The sequence below is a fragment of the Dermatophagoides farinae genome, chromosome 1 (assembly GCF_024713945.1).
Source record: "Dermatophagoides farinae isolate YC_2012a chromosome 1, ASM2471394v1, whole genome shotgun sequence".
In the NCBI taxonomy this organism is placed as follows: Eukaryota; Metazoa; Arthropoda; class Arachnida; order Sarcoptiformes; family Pyroglyphidae; genus Dermatophagoides; species Dermatophagoides farinae.
In genome coordinates this window covers 5953073-5977508 of record NC_134677.1, presented here as the reverse complement: position 1 = coordinate 5977508, position 24436 = coordinate 5953073, and the positions used below count along the sequence as shown (strand labels likewise).

The following is a 24436-nucleotide window of genomic DNA, read 5'->3' as shown; positions in this document are numbered from 1 at the left end:
TCATTTCAATTAATAACTATTAGTACGATCATATCATTCATTCAATTTATAATCTATTCAATGTATAAAATAAACTTTATGCAATAAATTTCATATAATTTGAAATTTATTTTTTAAAATTCAAGTATTATTCAAATAAAAATTTAAAAGATGATGAATCACATTTTTGGCTGTGGTTCGTCATATATGAAGGTAGCATGAAAAGGTTCGAAGCTCAATTTTTTACCCGCTTTTGAAGTACGAGTGAACATATTTTGAATAAACATTTAAAAATTGTTTCGAACGAAAAAATAAATAAATCTACAAATCATGGTAAAATCCTTCAAACCGAAAATCAATATTGGAGAATCCGAACAATCTCGTGATGAATATGAACAATCTATCAAGAATTTCGAGCAACTGATTGCGAAAAAAAAGCTAACTATTGGCGAAAAACGTAATTTGAAGAAAATTTTCGATGGTATGATTTGCGCTTTGGAAAATAAGTTAACGAAATCTGAAAAAAGTTTCGAACAATCTTTGAAAACAAATAATTCGATGAAAAAACAAATGATGTTTTCGATTTCTAAAAATTTTCGCAACACACGTCTACAAGATTTGGATTGTGATGTTGATATACTCAAAGATCGATTAAATGATAATATTAATATTGATATTGTATCATTTACAATAGCCAAAAATTATGCATCGACCATCAATGAATGAAACTTTTCAATGGTCAAATCAAACGCAAATGACAATGGGCAAAATTCAAATTTTACTATTTTTTCAAAAAAAATTTAAGCAATTTTTTTTAAATAAATTAATTTAATTTATTATTTATGTCATTTTTTTTTCTTTTGATAATTTTCTTATCGAATGAAATAACAAAGAAAGAAATAGAGAGAGAGAAAGAGAATGGTGAAGAAAGAACAATTGGTAATAATTATTTAATAATAATCAATGTGTTTATCAATAATTTCTGTTTAATTATATCGTGGATTTTTGTGTGTTTGTGTAAGCATATCCTTCATTGTCTATTGATTGGTTCTTTTTTTTTCTTTGTTTATTGTGTTGGTGTGTTTTGCTGACATTTTTTTTCCCGAAGAAATATTATTTATAATATATAAATATTTATATAGAGCGAAATTATGTTACAATAAAAGCATATAAATGAAAAATAAAGAAATCATAATGATAAAATAAAATGGATGAACAAACAAAATAATAATAATAAAAATAAAATGAATAAAAGAAAAAAGAGCTACAAACACATAAACAAACACACACACACAGACACACAAATTGGATATAAAATTTTTCACTTATATAATATATATATAATATCATCAGTTAATTTCTTTTTGTGGTATTATCAATTGGCGAAAGGTTCAACAATCAATTCTTCAAAAGGCGGATGTGTTTGTGTGTGTATGGGTGTGTGTTTGTGAATGAAAAGGAAAGGAAGGTGTGTTATTAATATTTTCACCTATTTATAATAATATCAATAATAATTAATAATCAATAATATTAAAATGTTTTTGAAAAAAAACAGTTAATTTCAATCAAAATGGTATTCTGTCGATTTTGCGTTTATATGAAATTCAAAATGAATGAATGAATGTGCGTGAGTGTGTGTGTGTTAAAATGAAGATGATAACAAATCAGGGATAATGAAAATGGCCGATTATGATCAATCAACAATGATAATGATGAAAGAATAATATTTCTACAAAGAAACAAAAAAAAACACGTATATCGAATATTCATTCATTTTGTGCCAAATTGTTTTTTGTTTGTAATGCGCAATGAATTTCAATTAAATCGTTAAACAAATACAATATATATGAATTAAGTGTTGGTGTGTTTGTTTTTATATGTGTGTGTTTTGACGATGAAATGATAAAAAATCACAAATTAAATAAAAATTGAAAAAAACGACTGACGGTTAAAAGTGAAAAGAGGTGTCTGTGGTCTGAGATATAATGGAGACAAAAAAAAAGAAGTGAAAACAACAGAACACAAAATTCAGCAGAATGGCTATTCAATTTTTTTCCATTTCATTTTCTTGCATTCACATTCATTTTGAATTTCTAATGATGATTTTAACATTTATCCACTGAATGATCCTATGGATCAGATATATATGGCAAGAAATGAAGATTGAATGAAAAATAGATCAATAATGTCGATGAGGAGGTTGAAAACAATGAATTTAAACAAAAACAATAATAGATCATTGATGATAACGATGATTGATGATATTGATATTCGATCGATGTAGACATTTCGTGATTTATTGTTTTTGAAAAAGTTAAAATAATAGTAATGTAATGACAACGAATCCTATGTATCACATGAAAAAAAATGAGATTTTGAATCGGTTTCCGGAAGTGGAAAATAAATGTTGCCCTGGCAATTTCATGCATATGATGATTTTTGATGATTCGCGTAAGGAAGTGAACAATGGCGTTTATGTGTGTTTGTCTACATGAATTTGTTGAAAGCTATGAAAACTATAATTCATTTTTTTTATTGATAGATCGAACACAATGAATGAGTGTTTTCGTCATGATGGAAGGCTGTGATAATTTGGATGATAATGAGGATAGTAATGGTGTAACTATGCAAAAAAACTTTTGCACATCAGATTCTTATACTCGATAATCATTGTTCAATTTTGACTGTGGCAGCTGGAGCCGTAGCTGTTGCTGCAGTCGTTGTCGTCACTGGATCATTAGAAATGTCGGTCAATTTTCCAGCATTATTGTCACCAGAAACCGATTGAACATTATTGGTTGATGAAGATACCGTCGATTCATTTGGATCATTCAAAGCAGTTTTCAGGCTAGCTTCGGATGATGTTTGCTGCTGCTGCTTCGGCGATGATAATGAGAATCGTGGATTTGAGCTAACTGAACTTGATGGTGATGCGGCCATGTGAGATTGCTGAGGAACATTGCCAACAACACCACCGCCTGTACCTCCGTTGCTGCTGCCTACCGATGAAGTTGATGCTTTCAATTCGGATGATTGAGATGCATTGCTTACGGCTTCGCTTCCACAACCGACAGTAGCCACAGCTGATGAAGATGTTGAAGGAGTTGGATCATTCGTAGTAGAATCGATCAGGTCACGATTGTTGGTATTATCAATTATATATTCAGAAAATTGTGAATGTAGATGTTGTGGTATGAGAATAGAATTCAATTCTGGTGCTATTTTAAGCTCTGATAATCCGGAAAAAAAACAAATTAAAACAGAATAATTTGAATCGTAAAGTTACCTTGTTCAGTGAAATTGAACAATGGTGGAGGTTCTCGATCTTGTGGTAACCGGTAATTGGGAATTCTTAATTCATCAAAGAACCGATGCGTACAACATTTCAATGGATCAAGACGTAAAAATGGCGTATAATCAAGCAGCTTAGAGATAAGATCAATAACTTCGGGAGGAGTTCGAGCTCCAAACACCTAAGACATTTTTGATTATAATGGTAAGCAAAACAATGTTAAAAAAAAAGAACTTACCCGATCCCAAGGATTCGGTGTAATTTTCGGAAATTTAAACTCTGTATAATTTCTATTCATACGCCTGATTTGATCTTTTGATGGTGTGCCGAGTATTTTAATGATTTCAACTAATTGATCGACACCCGATTCACCTGAGAATATCGGATATCCAAGTAATAGTTCAGCGAAAACACACCCAGCTGACCAAATATCTGATGAATGGAAAAATTGAGAGTATAGAATTTCATTGTAAATTTCGGCTGAATATAATTTACCTATTTTTGTTGTATAATCAGTGGCACCAAAAATCAATTCTGGTGCTCGATAATATCGAGAACAAATGTACGATACATTCATTTCGCCTCGAACTAAATGCTTTGCACTGTATGCCATAAGTGAGAGTTACAAATTCGATGAAATCAACAGATAAAAACAGATTAACAAATAAAAATTTACAGATTATCAGATTGCTAACCTCCCAAAATCACAGAGCTTAAGAACGCCATTCATTGGATTGACCAGAAGATTTTGTGGTTTAATATCTCGATGACAGATGCCCAATGAATGTATATATGCCAATGCACGAAACAATTGATACATATAAAGCTTGATCATATTCATTGGTATTTTTGTTCCTTGTCGCATATAATATCTGGCCACTTTGGAAACTGTATCTGGTATAAATTCTAATACCAAATTCAAATATATGTCTTCTTTCTGTTGCTATATATATATAGTTATTATGATGAACAATATGATTATAATCTTGCTTAATAGTCACATAATTAAAAAAAACTTACATTTTTGTGTGTATAAAAGAAATATTTTAATTTAACAATATTGCAATGATCTAATGAGACCATGATGCTTAATTCACGATTTTTAAAACGTCGATCCTGTAGTACGCGTTTGATGGCAACCACTTCATTCTCTTCTAATAATGTTGCTTGATAAACAACACCAAATGAACCATTTCCAATCATTTTTTCATTTGTATAGGAAATATCTTTCGTATAGTATTGATTTTTCTTTCCTACTGATGCCTGTACGGTTTTGATTTCGACACCATTTCTGGCTGTTGATAAAAAATAAAGAAAAGAACAATGAAATTTATTGATAATCAATAGAAGAAATCAATAAAACAAATTAAATTTTATAATAATTTATTCATATTCCGACCAGTTATAATAATTTTCACTGGACAACAGGAAAAATCATCATCATCATGATTATTATTATTATTATTATTGAACGATGCTAGTGCTCCAATTCGTTTAATAGATAAACAAGGTTGTTTTGTTCCAGAAATTGTTTTATTTCCGTTTATTATTTGTTTATTTTTATTTTTAACATCATCAAATGATAAATTTTTCGAATTCGATGATGATGATGATGGTGGTGATGATGTTTTTTTATTATTTGTGAATGTTTGACAAATTTTATTCCAAAATGAATATTGACAGCGATCAAATGATGATAAATGCTTTGACGATGACGTTGATTCGTGGCGATTCGCCATTTTTCAAGAAAAAACAATGAAAGGATAATAAAAAAAAATCAAAGAAACAAAAATTTTCTAACAATCACTTGAATTCTTGGATCATATCAATAAATTTTTTTCTTTCGATTTATGTATGTGTCAATAACAAACAAACAACCAACCAATCAAATCAAACAAAAGCAAAACAATAATTCTGGTTTTTCGTTGTTTTTTCTTTTCATTCAGGCTTTTATATATGGGCTTTTTTCTGGTACTGTAGCTTCTTCATCCAGGAGTTTTCCTTGTTTGTTGACGGAGAGCAACAAACACACACAAACACAAACACATAAGCATAGACACAATCCACACCAACATGACAATCATCATCATCATCATCATCATCATCGATTGCCTAACAACCAATTTCTACTTCTGTTCATTTTTTTCTTCTCTTCTTTACGTTTGTTTGCCTGTTAGAGAAGATAGAAGCTAAAAAGTACCAAATAAAAATTTGCCTTTATTCTCTGAAATGGGAATTGTATGATCATATATATAAAATATAAAATATATATGGAAAAGGTACAAAATATAAACAAAAAGTAGAAAAGACAATTACTATTATTAGTATTATTATTTATAAGAATAGGAATATTGGAAGAAATGATTCTCAATTAGTAGAATTTTTTCTTTGTCTTATTTTTATTCATCGATTATGAATTAATGAACGATAAAAAAGAACAAAATAAAGATGAACAGAAAGAATCGATTTCTAACCGAATCTAAATGGAAATGGAAAAAATAATTCTGGTATACCATTAGAATGGACAGTGGATAGTGAACTGTATAGGTTGTCATTGTCATCATCATAATCATATAAAATCAAAGAATACACTTTGAATCGATGATCAAACAGAATAGAACAGAAAAATAGAATTTTCATCAAAAAAAAACAAAACTAAATATTCAAACTAATTCATGAATTATTTCACTACCCACTTGAAAAGAAAAAGTAATGAAAACAACAAGAAAAATTTCAAATAGAATTAAAGTAAACTTTTACAAGGATAAATTCAATGGAATCAATCGCTACCAAATGAATAAATATTGATGCTACAAAGCTTTTGGTAGAAAAAAAATAGTAGCCGGCTAAAAGTTGATAAGGTGTCAAAATTGTTGAAAGGAAAACTTTTTCTTCATAATTTTGCATATAAAATGGATAAATCTTAAAAAGAAAAAAACTATGATTATTAAAAACAACAAACGATGCATCGCTGTTTCACCATCATTATATTATTATTATTTTATTATTATAATTAACAACAATTCAAGTGGATAAATTAATTTTTAGGAGCCGCAAAAAAAAAATAACAACATGCACACGAATGAAAAATGAATGTGTCAAACTTTCTATTTTTGGTTGTAAATTTCATTATCAGTATTTCAAGTAAATAATTTTTTTTTAACAATTATCACATATAATCTTTGACAGTAAATCATTTATCATATATGACAATTTCGTCATTATGATGATGATGATGATGATCATCGTCATTCGATGTAACACTATTAATAACCAGTATATTGGTGATCGATATCCAAGGACAATTTTAACATCACCAATTAATCTCTCTTTATCATTTTCATTGAAGATGTCTTTTTTATTGAAATTGATTATGAGAAATTTACGTCCCATCATTATTACTACTATACACATAAATAACAATTGATCAGGTCATAATGATGATGATGATGAGAATGACAGGCCATCATCATCAATTTAATAATTATTGTATGTTCATCATATTCATCATCGTTATCAAAAAAAAAAGAAAAAAAAACAGAAATGTTATAACTATTAATTAATATTCTATTCTTTTTTCTCTTTTAGTAAAATCATCTTGAATATCTGAATAATGGAAAAAATGATATAAAACTAATGGTAAAAACTTACTTATTGTTCTTATATGGCTTACAACCAAAACGGCAGGATCAAATTTCATCATTCTCGATGTATTCGTATCTTGATTATCTTCATTCATGTTGGCATCCATGTTTGTTGTTGATTAGTCAATTAGATGATTGATAAAATCGTTGTTACCGATGATGTTGAATATGTCTCAGGTTTTCATATAAGATTGTAGTGATTAAAACAAATGATGTCTTTTTTTCTAGGTCCCGAAGATAAATTCTTCAACAACAAGTAACAATCATTAATGATCGATCAAATGTAATATGACTAGGATTGTGTATATATAGGTGAATCGAGAATGAAAAAGAGTTCAGAGATTTCTCAATGAAAACAAAATGAATGATGACGACAATGATTGCAATGCTTAATGTCAACAAAGAATTTTTATTCTCGTACCGAGTGAATGATAAATGATGGTTAATATTCCGGTAAGAAAAAATCACAGTAAATTTTTTGTCAAAGATGAAATGGATATTTGAAATTTATGAATCGATGATTTTATTATGATTTTTTTTTTGCTTTCTTTTTGCTTTCATTTAATGTATAATTTCGATGATAGTTATTGATGAATGATGAACGTTCGTTCCAAATATATTCTGTATATATATATATAGTCATATCAAATAGAAATGAAAATAAAATTTACATGACATTAGATATTTGTTTGGCACTAATAAAGGAAAAAAATACACACAAATTGTATTCGAATATGTCCGTGTTGTTATATGTTTGTGTTTGTGTGAAAACATATTGTCATTGTCAATGATGTGTAACGAAAAGAGAAAAAATATATATATTTATTTTTTTATTATTCTGCTTTTCTCGAAAATCGAATCAAATAAGATTGGAAAAAAAGTTCAATGGAAACTCACTTTTTACCATCATCATCATCATCCTATTGCTCCATACAAATATTAAACACAAGACGACAATGACGTCTAGGGCTCCTGATATGAATTTGTTAATAAGTCTATGTTGGGATGCTAAAATAAAAATTGCTTGTATGAACATTTTAGTTTTGCTATATAAAAACAAAACAAAAAAATACACTAAAGAATTCATCGAGTTGCCCAAAGATAATCATATAGAGCTTAACGGTGGTGGTTTTTTTTTGGATAAATTTGAGTTATATATAAATGTGTGTGTGTGTTTTTCATACATTAATATGTATTTAGTAGTTTCATCAGTGGTCCAAGCTAGGATCTATTAGATTCTTATAGTATGCACTGCATTATAAAGCGCATGAATGTAAAAATGTGAATACTAACATCATTTGATTTTCAATCAAATAAAGATATCAAGGTGTACAAAATGTTTTTTTTTCTATTTTCATTATCTTTTTTTATCTAACAAATTAATTCGGATTCTTTGATTTTTATTTGAGAATTTTACAAATTTTTTGTCATTTGTGTGTGTGTGTGTGTTTGTAAACTAATACCAACCTGTTAGACAGTATTGAAAGGTAATATCTATATGTTGTATGAATGGCGCGATTTTTTTCTTTTTAATTCAATCATCATTGAAAATTCAAATTATTCGTAGTCATTTTTGTTGTTATAGTTTTATTATTGCGTACACATAGAAACACCGTAAAAAAACTGTCGAAATCTCTTGCACATTTATCAATCAAAATACATACACAAAGATGATTAGGCAAATAAAACTATCATCATCATCATCATCATCATCATCATATATAAGTCACATGTTATAACGGGGGGCAAATGCAAAAAAAAATTTCTCTTATATTTATGATGATTGGTGATCACTATATCTTTTTCACTGTTGTTGGAGAAATTTTGTTCACAGACTATGAAGATAAAGAATGATGTTTCGTTTTTTTCTTTGTTTAACTCTATCAGTTTGTCTTGATTTGTTCGATGATGACCTGATCAGATTTTAAAACAAATGAGAATCGATCATAGATTGATTATTATCGTATTTAGTCGATTTGAATTTTCAATTTTAAATTTAGAATCAAATATTGCCGGACATTATTGTCGTTGATTGACTGATTATCGAGAATTTTTTTTTTGTTTGTTTGAATGAAAGAAATTTTGACATACGATTTTTGTAAAATCAGATTTCAAGATTTTGTAGTAGTATTTTTCTATTGATAAAATGTTCGTCATTTTTAGCGCGTATAACGGTCATTGTTATAGACACAATTTTAATCATCATTTTGGATGATAATTGTTCTCTGGTAATTAATTCAATAAATTTTTCGATGAACATGAGGAAAGAGAAAAAAAATAAAACCGAAATTAATAATCATATAATTATAGATAAAATAATAAAATACCGTATGATGAATCATTCCTGATGTACCAAGAGATATAGAAGAATCCTTGAACATTTAAATGCACAAACTATAAAGAACGGTACATATATCTTATATATATGGATTTGTTTCAAAAACAAACACAAACTGAAAAAAAAATCTGAATGGAGCAACAAAATGAGCAAAAAAAAAAACGAGAAAAACAAGGTAGATTGTTAATTATGGATATTAATCAATTCATCATCATAGAAGACGCTCACGCACATTGATTCAAAATTCATTGTAGGGGGGCATTTCAATGTATTGAAAACAAAATAAACTATATTTGCTATTGGAATTTGATTCCTCACTATATGCACAAACACAAATTCAACACTCATACATATAATAATAATATTTTCACCTTTAAAAAGGATATATATCATTCAAGAGAAAAAAAATTATATTTTAGTTAAGAAACAAACATTCACTCATGAATATCAATTGATGATGATGATGATGAGTTGATTGAAAAAGGCGGAGGAGATGAAAGAGGGGATGAATTTTTTTTTCTCAGATGGATTTCGTATTCTGTTCTTGATCTTTCGTTCTCTCCCACTCTTTCTGTTTCACTCACACAAATGAGAGTTTAGTATTCAATACATTACTATCAACATAAAATCAGCAATGATGATGAATAAATGATTCAGTTTAGAATAGTTTTAGAATCCAATATACAGTTCCAACAAATGATTGGATCCTAAAAAAAAACAACAACAACAACAACATTGATCTCAATGATATATGGATAAACCACTCACATACACACAAATTATATTCATAGAACCCAGATATATAAAATGGAGAAGGAGTCCCTCTATCATCAGCATCATCATAAGATAATATATAGCACATATACAAGCGGGCGCAGTCATCAAAATATACGTATATACGCGCGTATAATAAAAATTGAGAGAAACAACAACGAGAGTAGAAGTAAATGTTTATGTTAGTGTGAGTGAGCTTGTAAAATAACAAGTCCAACGGTGTCGACACATGCATGTTGAATATATACATGAAAAAAAAAAATATTTTTTTTTGCTAGGACCCTATTTTTGGGTTTGAAATTTTTTTTTTCAATAAATAAAAGGTTAAAAAGCTAGCCGAATGGTCATTATTGAATAGAGCAAAAGTATACCAGTTATATTGATGATATTTTCGATAAAAGAATCCCGGGAATCCCTTTTTGGATTAGATTTTTTTCTCATTGTTTGATACAGTGGTATGCGGTTATTGGTAAACTAAAGTTATCATAAATTGAGGAATCACTGTTAATTCCAAAAACCATGTATTTGATACATGCGCAATATAAATATGTTGTTGAGAAGATAAACATTTTCAATTGTCATTTTTGTTATTATTCGAGTCTGAAAAAAAACAATTGATTTTCCCAAATAATTTAGTTTTTTAATTAAATTATATTGTTTTGAAAATTATATAAAAATGTTCTTATTATCCGAATATGAATGTTTGTTTGTTGCTAACTATTCGGTTTTTTTCAAAATATGGAAGATTTATTCCGAATGTTTCGTGCATCGAAAACTCATCTACAACCATCGAATAAACAACAGATGATCAATTACAAAAATGATCTGAATGTGGATAAATCGATCAATCGAATTGGACAAAGTTCTATCACATCGATTAAAATTCCCATCCAAAGCACAACATCATCATCATCATGGATGGATTCGGATAGAAACGGATTTAATAAATGGCCATTCATCAACAGCAATCAATGTACACATGTTTCATTTGAAAAATGGGAAGAAATATGGCGTACAAACATAAAAGGACGAGCACCAAAATTAGAAGGCATCGTATTTGTTAATCCAAATTTTGCTCGTCTCTACTTTGTACCATCAATAGCATTTCATTGTGAATTTTATGAATACAATGAATATCCGGAGTATAATCAACAATTATTGTCACATAAAGGTACTGATTATCATGATAAATGGATGAAAACAATGATTCAGCCAACATCATGTTTTGTTTCTATACATTGTTGTAATGTGGCTGAAATAATTGATCGATACTGTATACGTTGTCCACATCTTTCACGAATAAGTTTTCATTATTATCATCTGGATGAAGAAGTATTTAATTTTATCTCACAACATCTTCCACGATTAGTTTCGATCAATTTGGAAAATTCAATCGGTCTGAATGGAAAATTCATCGCAAAATTAGGTACAATGTCTAGGCTATTGCATTTGAATCTTTCTGGCTGTGATATCAATGAACGAACATTACATTGTATATTGGATAATTGCACGATTCTAGAGTCACTAAATATCAGCAATAATTGTCTAATAACGGGTCATTGTTTGAGACATTCTACAGTGAAAAATTTAAAAAGATTAAACTTACAGGATTGTTGGCGATTAACTCCCGAACGATTGATTGAGATGGTTCAACCTTGTTTGCCAAATTTGGTTGAAATATTATGTAACAGTGGAATAAATGATCAATCATTGATTGCTATCACTTCAAAATGTTCCAATCTAAATCATCTGGACATTAGTTTCGAAGAATTCACCTATTATGATGAAGCTGGTCTTGACTGTCTTAGCGATGCTGGATTTTGTTCAATTGCTCGATTGATCCACCTAAGAATATTGAGTTTACGTCATGTTGGACGAATAAGTGATAATTCCATAAACGAAATAATCTGTTCTTGTAAAGGATTGATGCAAATAGTTCTGAATCTAAGACATCGGCATAAATTGACTGATGCTCGAGCATTACGCAATCTTGGCACTTGTACAGATTTATTTTATTTCGAAGCTGTACATAATCATTTTATCGCTAAAAATTCAATCGAACATCTATCATCGTTAATTTCAAGTCTTCAAGTATTAATATTACGTGGTGATGAGTTTATCAAAGATGATGAAGCTGCTTCATTGTTAAAAAAATGTCGAAATCTTCGATTTATTAATTTAGATGGATGTATCGATATCGGCGAGACTACATTAGCATCTTGTATTGTTCATGCACGCAAACTATTACGGATGGAGAATGAAAATGAAAATTCCATAAAAATATTTCAGGCCAGTCTAGTAATGACTAGTGTTGAACGATCAATGCTCAATTCATTTGTTAATGAATTTCCCATGAATATACGTATTCGAGCCTGTGATTACCGACGAAATAAAGTTCATTTCAATGAATTCGATGGACAAGAAATTGTCGAATGTCAATTAAAAGAAAAATTCTTTCCATTCTATTGGCATGATTTTAATTAACCGAATTAGAATAATAATTTTTATTTGAAACAAAATAAAAAACTTGATTCATCTTTATTTATTTAATGATTTATTATTTCCAAGGTTTCGATTCAGTTTTGAAAAACAATATTTCAACATGACAAGACCCTACATTGGGTGCATATAGCACATTCTCTTTTTACGCTCTTCCTTTTTTTTCAACATCATTTGTTCTTTGTTTTCGTTCATTCATTTGTAATATTGATCATGATGGATGACGAATTTTCTTGGTGTGATTATGGACCATTCTATTTGATTGGGGTGAAAATTTTCAACTTTAAATCATATCGTGGCGAACATGTTATTGGCCCATTCACCGATTTGACTGTAATTATCGGTCCAAATGGTTCGGGTAAATCGAATCTAATGGATGCCATTAGTTTTGTTTTATTGGTCAGAAATGAAAAGTTACGGCTTAGAAATGCAGCCAGTTTGACCAATGACTCATACTATCAAAGTGATGAAAGTAGTGATTATTCATATGATGATTCAAATCAAAAAGTTTATGTTGAATTACGTTTCAGATCGAAACAAGATTCCAATTTATCCGTATTTTTTCGACGATCAATTGCCCGTAATAAATCATATCTTTACTACATTAATGATCAAAATGTTGCGAAAAATGTTTACATCGATGGGTTATTGAAACTTGGATTCAATTCGAACCATAAATCTTTTCTGATTTTTCAGGAAAAAATTGATCGATTTATTCAAGAAGATCCGAAAAATTTTACTAAAATTCTCGAAGAATTATCTGGAAGTCAAGTCTTCAAAACTGAATATGAAGATTTAAAGGTTTGTGTTTTCATCTCATTATAATAAATTAATTTATTGTAATCAATGTTTGTATAATTAGACACAATATTCGAGAAAAGAAAATGAACTCAATCTGTTGGTTCAAGAGAAACAAAAATTTTATCAGTCAAAAAAATTTGTCGATTTTCTCAATTCTGAAACACAAAAAAATAATTCACTCATAAAAACAATCAATGTTTTGAAAATTCAACAAGTTTTACTCGATTTATACTATGTCCATATGGGATTGGAAAAAATGCAACAAGTTATGCAGAAAAACATTAAAGTTGCCGAAGAAACATCTCGTCAACTTGAAAGTTTAGAGGAAGAAAAAAATACCATCACCCATGACGTGATCAAAATCAAAGAGGAAAGAACCGAACTTGAAAAAAAAATTCGTGAAAATGAATTGAGTGTTTTATTCCAGTTGAAATGTGAATATCAAAAAGCTAAAGATGAATGTGCCCGTATTGAAACATTGATCAAGAATGCACAGAATAGCAAGAATAAACTTTTATTGGAACAGAAAATGAATGAAAATTTGATGCAAACATATCAGCAAGAAATCGAAAAGCTAGAAAATGGAATTCGTGAATATCGAATGCAGATTGAAAATCGAAAAATCGATCAAGAAATAATAGCCGAATATAAACGGTATTTTTTTCAATAAATTTATACTGTTAGTTTCATAATTATTTCCACATTCTTGTAGTTTGAAAAACATATTTATGATCGAAATCACTCCATACGAACATGATCATGGCGATACCGATAACAAAGTTCGTAATCTTAAACAGCAACAAACATTATTTCAATTGAAAAAAGATCATCTGAATTCATTGTTGAACAGCGAAAAATATGAAGAAAAATTGAATGAAATAGGAAAGGAAATTCATAAATTCACCGATAAACAACATCAACTTAAAAAGGAAAAAACAAAATTGCAGAAAAATATCGAGCAAATCAAAACACAAATCAATAAATTTGGACGTGAAATTGAAGCATATGACAAAAACATTGCTAAAAAATATACTTGTATAAAAAATAGAGAAGAAACTAGCAAAAAGAACCGATTTCTCAAATATTTAATGGATAATTATCCAAATGTTCGTGGACGTCTCGCTGATTTGTGTATACCTGCAAATAAAAAGTTAATATTTTATTATCAATTGCAACATTATTAATGAATTTTTTCTTTTCAGATATCAATTACCATTATCGATAATTATGAAAAAATATTCAAATGCAATCGTTGTTGATTCGTTTAAAACAGTCGAAATGATATTTCGTAATGAAAAATCTCAATTCATTGATTCGGAAACTTTTTTAGCATTGGACATCATTAAAGCTCCAATTTTGAACAAAAATCTTCGTCACCTTGCCATTCCTAATGTTTCTTTAGTCTATGATTTGATTGATTTCAGAAAAAATCCCACAATTGAAAAAGCCATTAGATTTGTTGTGGGTAACACACTTTTGTGTGAAACACGTGAAGATGCTGCCCGTGTATCATATAATCTTGGTGATGGCCAAAAGTTTGTATTATTTATTATCGATCGAATGCCCATTTATTCTAGCTCTCACATTCCAATTGAATTTATCTTGCAGACACAATGTCATTTCTATCGATGGTACAATGTTCAACTCTAATGGTCGCATTTCGTTTGTAAAAACTGGAACGGTAAAAACCATATGGAAAGATGAAGAATATTCGGAAGAATTGTTGGAAAGAAAGTCTCAACAAGCAGCTTATTTGGAAATTTTAAACAAAAAAGATGTAATTGTCCAAGAACTCAATGAAATTGATGCACAACTATTCGAGTAAGTAGAAATCTATTTAATCATATCGCTTAATTATTTTTGTATTACAGCTGCAATGCTCATCTAGAAAAACAATCAAAGCTCAAAAATGAATATCAAAAGAAACTCAAAGATATCCGTTTACAAATAAATGAGCTAAACGAAAGACTTTATCAAATTGATTCTGCTCTTTGCGAGATATCTGATTCAATCGATCGTTATGATCATCATTTTAATCGTATAGAAACAAAAGTATTTGGGCAATTTCTTTCAAGGAACAATGTTCCTAATGTTAAACAATTTGAAGCTCTTTATTTAAATTCGTATGATGATGAATATTTGGCTGATTGCGAAAATCGTTTGGAAAATTTGAAAGGAAAAATTAAAACTGAACAAGACAAATCGATTAATAAAGAAATGGATGAATGGAAAAAAATTATCCATGAAAATTTGCGTAAACTTGATAAAGCTCAGAAAACTCTCAATTCTGTTCGAAAAAGTTTGGATAAAAATGAAAAATCTCATGATAACCTAAGAAAGAGATCGACAGAATTGAATGAAATCCTCACAGAAACCACCATACAGTTACAACAGTTTAATAAAGAAATTAATAAGGCACGAAAGATGTTGGAATCAACTAACAAAAGTATAGTAAAATCAAAATTCGATCTTCAATCTCTAACAAACAAGAGACATAAAATTTTCGAAAGATCATTCAACGAAAGTATCGCGATTCCCATACAACAAGATTTATATATTCTTGAAGAAATATTTGGTGAATCACATAACTTAACTATCCACGACATTTATCATCGTGAATCTCAGATCAATGTGAATTTCGATAAGTATCCTGAAATTAAAGTGAAAACCGATAATGAATATGTAGAAATGAAGCATAAAATTACTAATGACATTCTATCAAAAGAGTCGGAAATTCAAAAATTGACTTTAGCATCCGAATCATCTTTATCATCAAAGTTAGTGTTTTAATTTTATTTTTTATTTTTACTGATAATTCATTTTGATTCTATATTTTCAGGAAATCTGAATTACATCGAAGGATTCGGTCAATCAACAATGAAATCAATGAAATCTCAAATGAACTAATTTTGTTGAAAGAACCCTTTGAAAATGTCAAACAACAACGAATAGCAACTTTTAATGATTTTTTGCAAAAAGTTTCTAAAAATTTAGATAAATTTTATAAAGAACTAATGCAAAATGAATCCTCACAATCGTATCTGATACCAGAAAATCATGAAGAACCTTACCTGAATGGTGTTCTTTTCAATTGTATCGTTCCTGGAAAATCTTTTCAACCAGTTACATCTTTGAGCGGTGGTGAGAAAATCATGGCTATTTTTGCTTTTTTGTTTTCATTGTACTTTGAAAAAATGCCATCATTTTTCATTATGGATGAGATTGATGCCTCTTTGGATAATGCAAACACCAGAAAGGTTTGTATTGCCGAATCAAAAATGTTCATTATTTCATCATCATTATAATTCCATTATAGCTATTGACATTTTTGAAATCAAAAACATCGTATACACAATTTATTTTGATTTCATTGAAACCTGAATTGTTTGATAAAGCTGATTCACTTATTGGTGTGTGTAAAGAGGTGAATTATAACTGAATTGTAAATCAATTTTATTACTAAAAAATTTTTTATTCCGTAGAAAATTAATGTCCACTCATCCACCAGCAAAACCTATTCACTTGACATTCGTCAGTATGATGATTAACTTTTCAATTTTCATTTTGATTTCATTATTATTATATAATACTATTCAATCTGGATTACAAAAAATTCAATTTTCTATTATAACTTAATGAACCTTTAGTGTTGACAGAGTTTTTTCTAATAAAATTCGATTTTCGTTTTCATTCTGTCTTACCATCATCATCATCATCATCATCAATATTATGATTGAAAAAATCGAAATCAATGAATTTAATTCCATCAAAACAAAACTTTTGTACAAATTATCTTTATTTAACGGAAAAATCTTTACGTGACGTAATATTTCATGTGAAAAAAAATTAATCGGATTCGTTTAATTCTTTTTTTTATCACTTATAGGATGATTTTCAGAGAAATTTACTATTCAAATTATCACTATCCAAATTGGATTCAAATAAAGAAAATGTTTTGATCAAGTTTTTGCTTAAATTTTTTCGATTCAGAGCTAAAAACCATCGTAAAAGCTATTATTTCAAGAATTCCACTCAATTTTTGCGATTCTTTACTGGAATTGTTCATTATTGTCCAAAAATAATCCTAGATCAACTTGTTGATTCTAATGTTGCCAAACGATATCACATTGTTTTACTTTTAAAGTCTGTTATCAGGTTTGTAATCTATATATAAATCTTTTATAAGTAATAATTTTTATTTTTTCAGCTTACTAATTTTGAAAAATTATTCAATCAACATCATATTTCTATCAAAAATTAATCAATCATCCGAATTTTCTCATTTTATTTTGGAATCATTTTTAAATTGCTTTTCGGATGAACATCATTCAATAAGGCGGTTGTTTATTGAAATTTCACAATTAATGTTAAATTGTTCTTCAGAATTACTAGATTCTTCTATCCATAAAAGCCTAAACGAAAGGATTTGTCATCTTTGTATAAATGATCATGAAAAAGAACTTCGTCTTTTGTCATTGGATGTTCTAGAGAAATTGGCTCATTGCCGTCCTGAGATTTATTGTAAGAAAACATTCGAAACTTTGATTTTTTTATGTCTAAACAAGGATCAGAAAGATAAATTAAGGATAATGGTTGAGGAAAAATTATCCACGATTTACATCGATCTGACATTACATTATCCAAGGAATATTTTTAAAATTCCAAATTTGGGAAAAATTGTTGGTGCTTTACTCGTTCGTTATAATCAAATTGAAAACAAACAAAATAACATGTTTGAGAAACGGTATTTATACAATCTTTTGTTAACTATTCGTTTGTTTTTGGAACAAATAAGCAATGAACCTGGATGATGGTAATGTCTAATTTAATTGAAGTGATGATTTTGCTGTAATAAAAAAAAGATATTATAATACAAATTGAGTTTTTAATTGAAAAATAATTGTCTAAAATATATAAAATAAAAGATTGTGATATATTAGTTTGAATGGTTGTTCGATGAACAGCCTGATGATGACTTGATAGAAACAAAAATTATTGACACTTTTTTTTCATTATATATACGTGTGTATGGAGAATAATATACGCATCGATCCTGTCTTTTATATATTTATTCCATTTTACCATTGGATTTGGCTTTATTTTGTACATGTTTGATGCGGTAGTGTGTGTGTGTGTGTCGTAGTCCATTGGATGGCGGTCGTATTGTGGTGGTGAATTTACACACACACACATACAATCCACATTTTGGAAGTAATTTTTTTTTCTTTTTTTTTTGGTTGTTGTTGTTGGTCCTTTTTTTCCAGTGTATATTTCACACGGTGGATAGCATGCATGGCAAGCCGCCGCTTTGAGTACCGATACTCAAATTCATCACCGATTTATGAAAGAAACAAAATCGAGTATTACTGTTGTTAATATTATGTTATATACTCTATTTATATATTTTATATATATGTGTTGAAATAGAGATACTCGGATACATACACACATTCTGATTCAATTCATTCATCTAAAAATTCATTTTTCTATTTTATATTTCGGTTAAAATATCTACTACAAAAAATCAAGAATAGCAAGGTGCACCTTTGTTTTTTTTTGTTTTGTTTTGTTTTGTTTTCACTTTTGCATTCAATATCATCATCATCTTCTTTAATCTTTACTATTAACCATCATTTTCACTTTAATAAATATATTTTTCTACACAATAAAACGGTATTTAAAAATTGAATATTTATAAGTTTTTTTTAATACTTTTTTTTATCGATTTTGGTTTATGAATATTCTGCTAGGCTTTTCTCTTCATTTGCTTGTTCATCTTGTGTTTATTTTTCTATCCTTAGTATCAAAATTTTGTTTTTTTTTTCACTGAATCAATCAATTCAATTACATTTAATAATTCAACTTTAGTTTGTACCGATATATAACTATTATGGTTTGTGTTTGTCTTTGATCAAAATTTGTGTTGTATATGTGTGTGTTCAATCATCTTCGAATCATTAGCACATAAAAATATTTATTTAACAACATGATTATTATTATAAAATGAGCTGAAGAATTTTGGAAAAGAAATAATAATTTTCTGATTATTTTCTTTGTTTTTTATAATTTATCTGTCATTTTTTTTTGTTTATTGGACAGCGGTTAATTCTTCTGATTTCATATCAATTGTTTCATAGGAAATTGATTTATATATATAAGTAATTAATTCAGTTATATTGTAAACAATTTTACTTGGTTTAAATAATAAATCATTCAACAAAATGACATGCTACAAATCAATTTTATCCATAAATTGATTTGAAGTTCACTTGTTGTGTGTGTAGAATTTTTTCTCTTATTTAAAATTATCGTTTTGAAATTCATTATCCAATATTATCATTTTAATCGAGATTTTTCAGTAATTTATTTTCCAAATTTTTTTTAAGGTGAAAAGTTTTTTTAATTGTCAACATATATGATGACAATGATAATGGAAGATGAAAATGGGTCAACCCAAAAAGGAGCATTGAATAATAATAATAATAATTCCTCATCAACAACAATAAATCCACAACAACAACAACAATCTATGATTTTCTCATCAAATGATCAACATAATAATAATTCATCAATACAATTGTCAACAAGTTCTATGAATAACGATATTCGATGGGCATTCTCACAAATCAAAGGTCCACTCGATGAAGAAGTTGCAGAAGGTATGAATATGAAGAATTTTAAAAATTTCTCTTATAACCAGATATTTTCAAAAACAGCTGATATAATATCATGTGTCGAATTCAGTCATGATGGAGAATTATTAGCGACTGGAGATAAAGGTGGACGTGTAGTCATATTTCAACGTGATCCATTCGTAATTATTATTTTTAAAAAAATTTTTTTTACAAGTGTGTTGATTTTTTCTTATTTTTCTCTAAAATTAGGTTGAAAATAATAAACGTTCCGTATTATATAATTTTTATACAACATTTCAAAGTCATGAAGCTGAATTCGATTATCTCAAAAGTTTAGAAATTGAAGAAAAAATCAATAAAATCCGATGGCTTAAAAGAAAAAATGCTGCTAATTTTTTGCTTAGTACTAATGATAAAACAATTAAATTATGGAAAATTGCCGAACGAGATAAACGTGTGGATGGTTTTAATTTAAAAGATGATAATGGCCAGATGAGAATCATTGATCCTGATTCTGTAACATCGTTACGAGTGCCAAAAGTAGTACAAAGCAAATTAATGATTGAGCCCACACCAAGACGAATATTTGCCAACGCTCATACATATTTGATAAATTCAATATCCGTCAATAGTGATCAAGAAACTTATCTTTCTGCGGATGATCTTCGTATCAATCTTTGGAATATTGAAATCAATGATGAAAGTTTCAGTATGTTTAATCATATCCAGCCTAAATCTTTTCAAAAATATTTTTATTTTTCTTCATAATAGATATTGTTGATATTAAACCTGTTAATATGGAAGAACTTACCGAAGTTATCACTGCGGCTGAATTCCATCCACATCATTGTAACTATTTTGTTTATTCAAGCAGCAAAGGAATACTGCGTCTTTGTGATATGCGTGCAGCTGCACTTTGTGATCGTCATGCAAAAAGTGTGTAATTCAAATTTCAAATTCATCATCTATTATGAAATATTATTTATTGATGATTCTTGTTTATTTAAATTTTATTCAATTCAGTTTTCGAGGAACCTGAAGATACGAGTTTCTTTTCTGAAATAATATCAAGCATTTCAGGAATCAAATTCAGCAACAATGGCAGATATTTGATCTCACGTGATTATATGTCAATAAAAGTTTGGGATATCAACATGGAAACCAAACCACTCGAAACGTATCATGTTCATGATTATCTTCGTTCAAAATTATGTAGCCTATTCGAAAGCGATTATATATTTGACAAATTTGAATGCTCAATAGATGGCACTGATACGTAAGTGTTGTTATCAATTTTCAAATTTTGCATTTTTTCCTATTTTATTTGTTTCATTTTTTAACAGTCATATCATGACAGGATCCTATAATAACTTTTTTAAGGTATTCAATCGAAAAACAAAACGTGAAGTCATGTTTGAAGCAGCAAAAGATTGTACAACAATGAATAGCATTTTGAAACAAAGAAAAGTAATTCATTCTACCATGTTTATAATTTCATCATTAAACTAATTTGCATTCTTTTGACAGGTTAATTCTGGTGGCAAAAAGAAAAAAGATGAAATTCATGTCGATAGTTTGGATTTTACTAGTAAAATATTACATACAGCATTTCATCCGAACGAAAATATCATCGCTGTTGCTGCCACTAATAATCTTTATCTTTTTCGTGAATCATTTGATAAAGAATAAATCCATTGTATAGGAATTATTTCTAATTCGATCAACACCACCTCAAACAGCATAGCCACTTTTACAACACACGGTACACGGTGGACATACTAAAAAAAAAGCATTTCACACTCTCTTCGTCGTTTATCACCTCCAATATTAATCAATGTTATAAAATCACACCTTTTAATCAAACGGTATATACATAAATTTCATTTAATGCTTATTGAAATTTTTCTTTCTCGTTGAAATGATTGTTATTATCATCATTCGGTCCAATTATATCACGATCTTCTCATCCTTGCACATTTACAATACAAATCCCATCACTTTCACCATGATCAAATAGCCCTTGATCGTTCAATACGTTCAACTTGAAACAAAAAACAAAACTATATAATGTATTTATTGTTTCAATTGTTCCAATCAACGATGTCCTTTTCTATAATAATTACATATATCATTGTTATAATAATTGTCCATCATTATGCAACCACCGTTCTGATCATACGATGATGTTGATCATGATGATGATGCATTTTTCTTTAAAATTTTCATTAGAATGTCCTTAAATTATCAATCATCATTTTCATTGATGATCATTGTTCGTGGAACAGCGAATCACAATTTTGTTTTTGATTATTTTTTTTTTGTTTGCTTCGCTATTATTTGTGCACACAAACACACCCACACACACACACGCACATATACAAAGAGCATACATGCATTCTTTTCACTTCTTTTAAATCGATAAATAACGATTAATCTTATTTTTTTTTGTTTTTTTTTCTCAAACAAATATTCTGTTATTCTTTGCTATCCATTTTTTGTCCCTTCTACAAATACTGATGATATATATTATATATGAAAAAAAAGAAAATAATTAAAAACAATTATATATAAAATTTATTTCAATTTCAACTATTAATTACTTGAACATTGTAAAAGAAGTGATACCGACCTTGAAATTCCATTCTTGTTGTTTTTTTTTGCATAGAAATTTGTAAACACACACACATATGTAACACATTGTAAAACATGTTTAGTGCTAACGGAAAATCTCAAATACCATTTTTTTCCCAAATTCTGTACTTAATTTTATTGATTTTAAAATTTATTTTGTATCAAAATGTCCTTTTCCAAAATTTTTAATTTGAATAAAATGAAATGAAAAAAAAATAATAATATTCATATCGAACAGAATTATGACAAAAAAAATTGATTGAAATGTCTATTCCGTTGTTCATAAAGAAAATCTTTTTTTTTTTAGTTTGAATTCATTAATCATTCATGAAATTTGCATTTTTCAATGTCAATTTCATTGATTAATAACGAATTTTAAATGAATTGGAAAAAAATGACTGACAATTGATTGGTATTTTCTTCCCATTTTACTGCCGTGTTTCTAATACCTTTAATTAATTTTTTTTTGTTCATGGTTATTCATTGTTTTTCTTGTTGGCATAATTTTCGGCCAGGATTTTTTTTTACAACAATCAAACATAATCATTGATGATACGAATGATATATAGAAGATGAGAATGAATGATAAAGTTGTCAGTACAATTCATTCATCTACATAACTAATTTACGTATAAAGAGTGAATATGTATAGGCATGCATTCATATAATATCTCCACGCCGGATAATATTTTTCGGATTTTGTTGTTGTTGTTGTTGTTGTTGAATATCTTCAATATAGCAGCAATTTAGATACGATTTGTTCCATCATGATGATCATCATCTTGTGATTGTTGATTATGAATAACTATAGAAAAAATAGTAAAGAAATCTTTAAATGCTTATTATAATCATAATCATTATGTGAGAATATAAATGTGCCAATTATGATATCAAACAACAACAACAACAACAACAAAACGAACATATATTTTTGACAGATTACAGCCACAACAACAACAACAAAAACAACGACAATGATGATGACAAGTGATGCAACGATGAGATCTATAATTTGATCCGTTTTTTTCCACATCTCTCTTTTTTGATATATTATTTTGAAGAGGCATTAGTCATTCACACACACACACACACACACTTATAAATAAAAATGCTTTGGTTAATTGTTTTTGATTTATACATCAAAGAATTTATTCATTCATTCAAGATTAGTTCATTCGTTCCTGTCTATTTCCCTCTCTCTCTATCTATCTTCATTTTATTTGTATCTGGGTCGTGTTCATCAACATATTCTATTTTTTTTTATTTGTTGGCATTTTGACACCTGTTTGTTTGTCATAAATTTTCTCATCAAAACAACGAATACACTAGCAGTCAAATTTTAAAATTATGATAACGATGTTCGTTCATTTTTTTTTGCCATTTAATTCCTTATGATTTTTTTTCTTCTTCTCCATTTTTTCCTATGAATATTATTTAACAAGATCAAATAGAAATGAAAAACAAAATAATCTGTGAAACGTATGACATGAATGAAATTGATTCTAATTGTTTTGTTGTTTTTTTGTTATTATCATTTCATTCGTTTTTTTGTTGTTGTTGTTGTTGTTGATTCATAGTCATTTCATAATGGTTGTATATACTCACACGATCAAATTATCGTTGTTTTTTGTTTTGTTTTGATTCAAAAAGCCGCCACTTTTTCTCTAAATTTCATTCGTTTGATATTTGATCATTTTTTGTGCCAGGTTTTTTTCACCTGAAAAAAAATTATCATCACTTACACACACAATGTATAGTATATAATAATTTCGTGATTGTAAGATTTGATTTGTGTTTTGTTTTGTGAAATCTTTTTCTTTTTTTTTTTTTTTTTTTTTTGTTT

The 24436-nt window shown here is 28.3% G+C and overlaps 4 protein-coding genes across 9 annotated transcripts; 3 read left to right on the top strand and 1 right to left on the bottom strand.

Moving 5' to 3' along the window:
- Positions 1 to 787: 787 nt before the first annotated feature.
- On the bottom strand, positions 788 to 18243 carry LOC124492644 (glycogen synthase kinase-3). Of its 5 annotated transcripts, none has more exons than XM_075735963.1 (10): positions 18131 to 18243; positions 9243 to 9381; positions 8383 to 9140; positions 6923 to 7536; positions 4292 to 4566; positions 3967 to 4214; positions 3767 to 3873; positions 3510 to 3703; positions 3266 to 3452; positions 788 to 3209 (listed from the first exon to the last, which is right to left on the bottom strand). In XM_075735963.1, exons 4-10 carry the CDS (start codon positions 7020 to 7022, stop codon positions 2647 to 2649), a joined length of 1674 nt encoding a protein of 557 aa, XP_075592078.1. In that variant the 5' UTR covers positions 7023 to 7536; positions 8383 to 9140; positions 9243 to 9381; positions 18131 to 18243; the 3' UTR covers positions 788 to 2646. The 5 variants fall into 5 exon arrangements, with proteins under 5 accessions (XP_075592078.1, XP_075592067.1, XP_075592072.1 ...); XM_075735952.1 differs by lacking the exon at positions 18131 to 18243 and adding an exon at positions 9625 to 10037; XM_075735957.1 differs by lacking the exon at positions 18131 to 18243 and adding an exon at positions 9486 to 10027.
- On the top strand, positions 10446 to 12572 carry LOC124492643 (uncharacterized). Its single transcript, XM_047055597.2, has one exon. It carries the CDS (start codon positions 10766 to 10768, stop codon positions 12509 to 12511), a length of 1746 nt encoding a protein of 581 aa, XP_046911553.1. The 5' UTR covers positions 10446 to 10765; the 3' UTR covers positions 12512 to 12572.
- On the top strand, positions 12695 to 22535 carry LOC124492645 (protein phosphatase 2 regulatory subunit tws). The gene is made up of 13 exons (XM_075735947.1): positions 12695 to 13327; positions 13389 to 13981; positions 14040 to 14477; positions 14530 to 14862; positions 14936 to 15148; positions 15199 to 16110; positions 19916 to 19986; positions 20044 to 20141; positions 20212 to 20671; positions 20734 to 20898; positions 20986 to 21238; positions 21306 to 21429; positions 21490 to 22535. Exons 1-13 carry the CDS (start codon positions 12740 to 12742, stop codon positions 21649 to 21651), a joined length of 4410 nt encoding a protein of 1469 aa, XP_075592062.1. The 5' UTR covers positions 12695 to 12739; the 3' UTR covers positions 21652 to 22535.
- Positions 16874 to 18201, top strand: LOC124492646 (uncharacterized). 2 transcript variants are annotated; one of them, XM_047055603.2, is made up of 3 exons: positions 16874 to 17150; positions 17214 to 17482; positions 17664 to 18201. In XM_047055603.2, exons 1-3 carry the CDS (start codon positions 17079 to 17081, stop codon positions 18136 to 18138), a joined length of 816 nt encoding a protein of 271 aa, XP_046911559.1. In that variant the 5' UTR covers positions 16874 to 17078; the 3' UTR covers positions 18139 to 18201. The 2 variants fall into 2 exon arrangements, with proteins under 2 accessions (XP_046911559.1, XP_046911558.1); XM_047055602.2 differs by having other exon boundaries at positions 17535 to 18201.
- Positions 22536 to 24436: the final 1901 nt, after the last annotated feature.

What these genes read in the sequence shown, in the direction of transcription:
- LOC124492644 (XM_075735951.1), bottom strand. Translation starts at nt 5,010, where the DNA reads ATGGCGAATCGCCACGAATCAACGTCATCGTCAAAGCATTTATCATCA. An exon ending in AGTGAAAATTATTATAACTG is followed by an intron (nt 4,567 to 4,670) that starts GTCGGAATATGA and finishes TTTTATCAACAG; the next exon opens with CCAGAAATGGTGTCGAAATC. An exon ending in TGATTATACAACAAAAATAG is followed by an intron (nt 3,704 to 3,766) that starts GTAAATTATATT and finishes TCCATTCATCAG; the next exon opens with ATATTTGGTCAGCTGGGTGT.
- LOC124492643 (XM_047055597.2), top strand. Translation starts at nt 10,766, where the DNA reads ATGGAAGATTTATTCCGAATGTTTCGTGCATCGAAAACTCATCTACAA.
- LOC124492645 (XM_075735947.1), top strand. Translation starts at nt 12,740, where the DNA reads ATGATGGATGACGAATTTTCTTGGTGTGATTATGGACCATTCTATTTG. An exon ending in AATCTTGGTGATGGCCAAAA is followed by an intron (nt 14,863 to 14,935) that starts GTTTGTATTATT and finishes TTTATCTTGCAG; the next exon opens with ACACAATGTCATTTCTATCG. An exon ending in TCAATAGATGGCACTGATAC is followed by an intron (nt 21,239 to 21,305) that starts GTAAGTGTTGTT and finishes ATTTTTTAACAG; the next exon opens with TCATATCATGACAGGATCCT.
- LOC124492646 (XM_047055602.2), top strand. Translation starts at nt 17,079, where the DNA reads ATGAATTTAATTCCATCAAAACAAAACTTTTGTACAAATTATCTTTAT. An exon ending in CGGAAAAATCTTTACGTGAC is followed by an intron (nt 17,151 to 17,213) that starts GTAATATTTCAT and finishes TATCACTTATAG; the next exon opens with GATGATTTTCAGAGAAATTT. An exon ending in CTTTTAAAGTCTGTTATCAG is followed by an intron (nt 17,483 to 17,534) that starts GTTTGTAATCTA and finishes TTATTTTTTCAG; the next exon opens with CTTACTAATTTTGAAAAATT.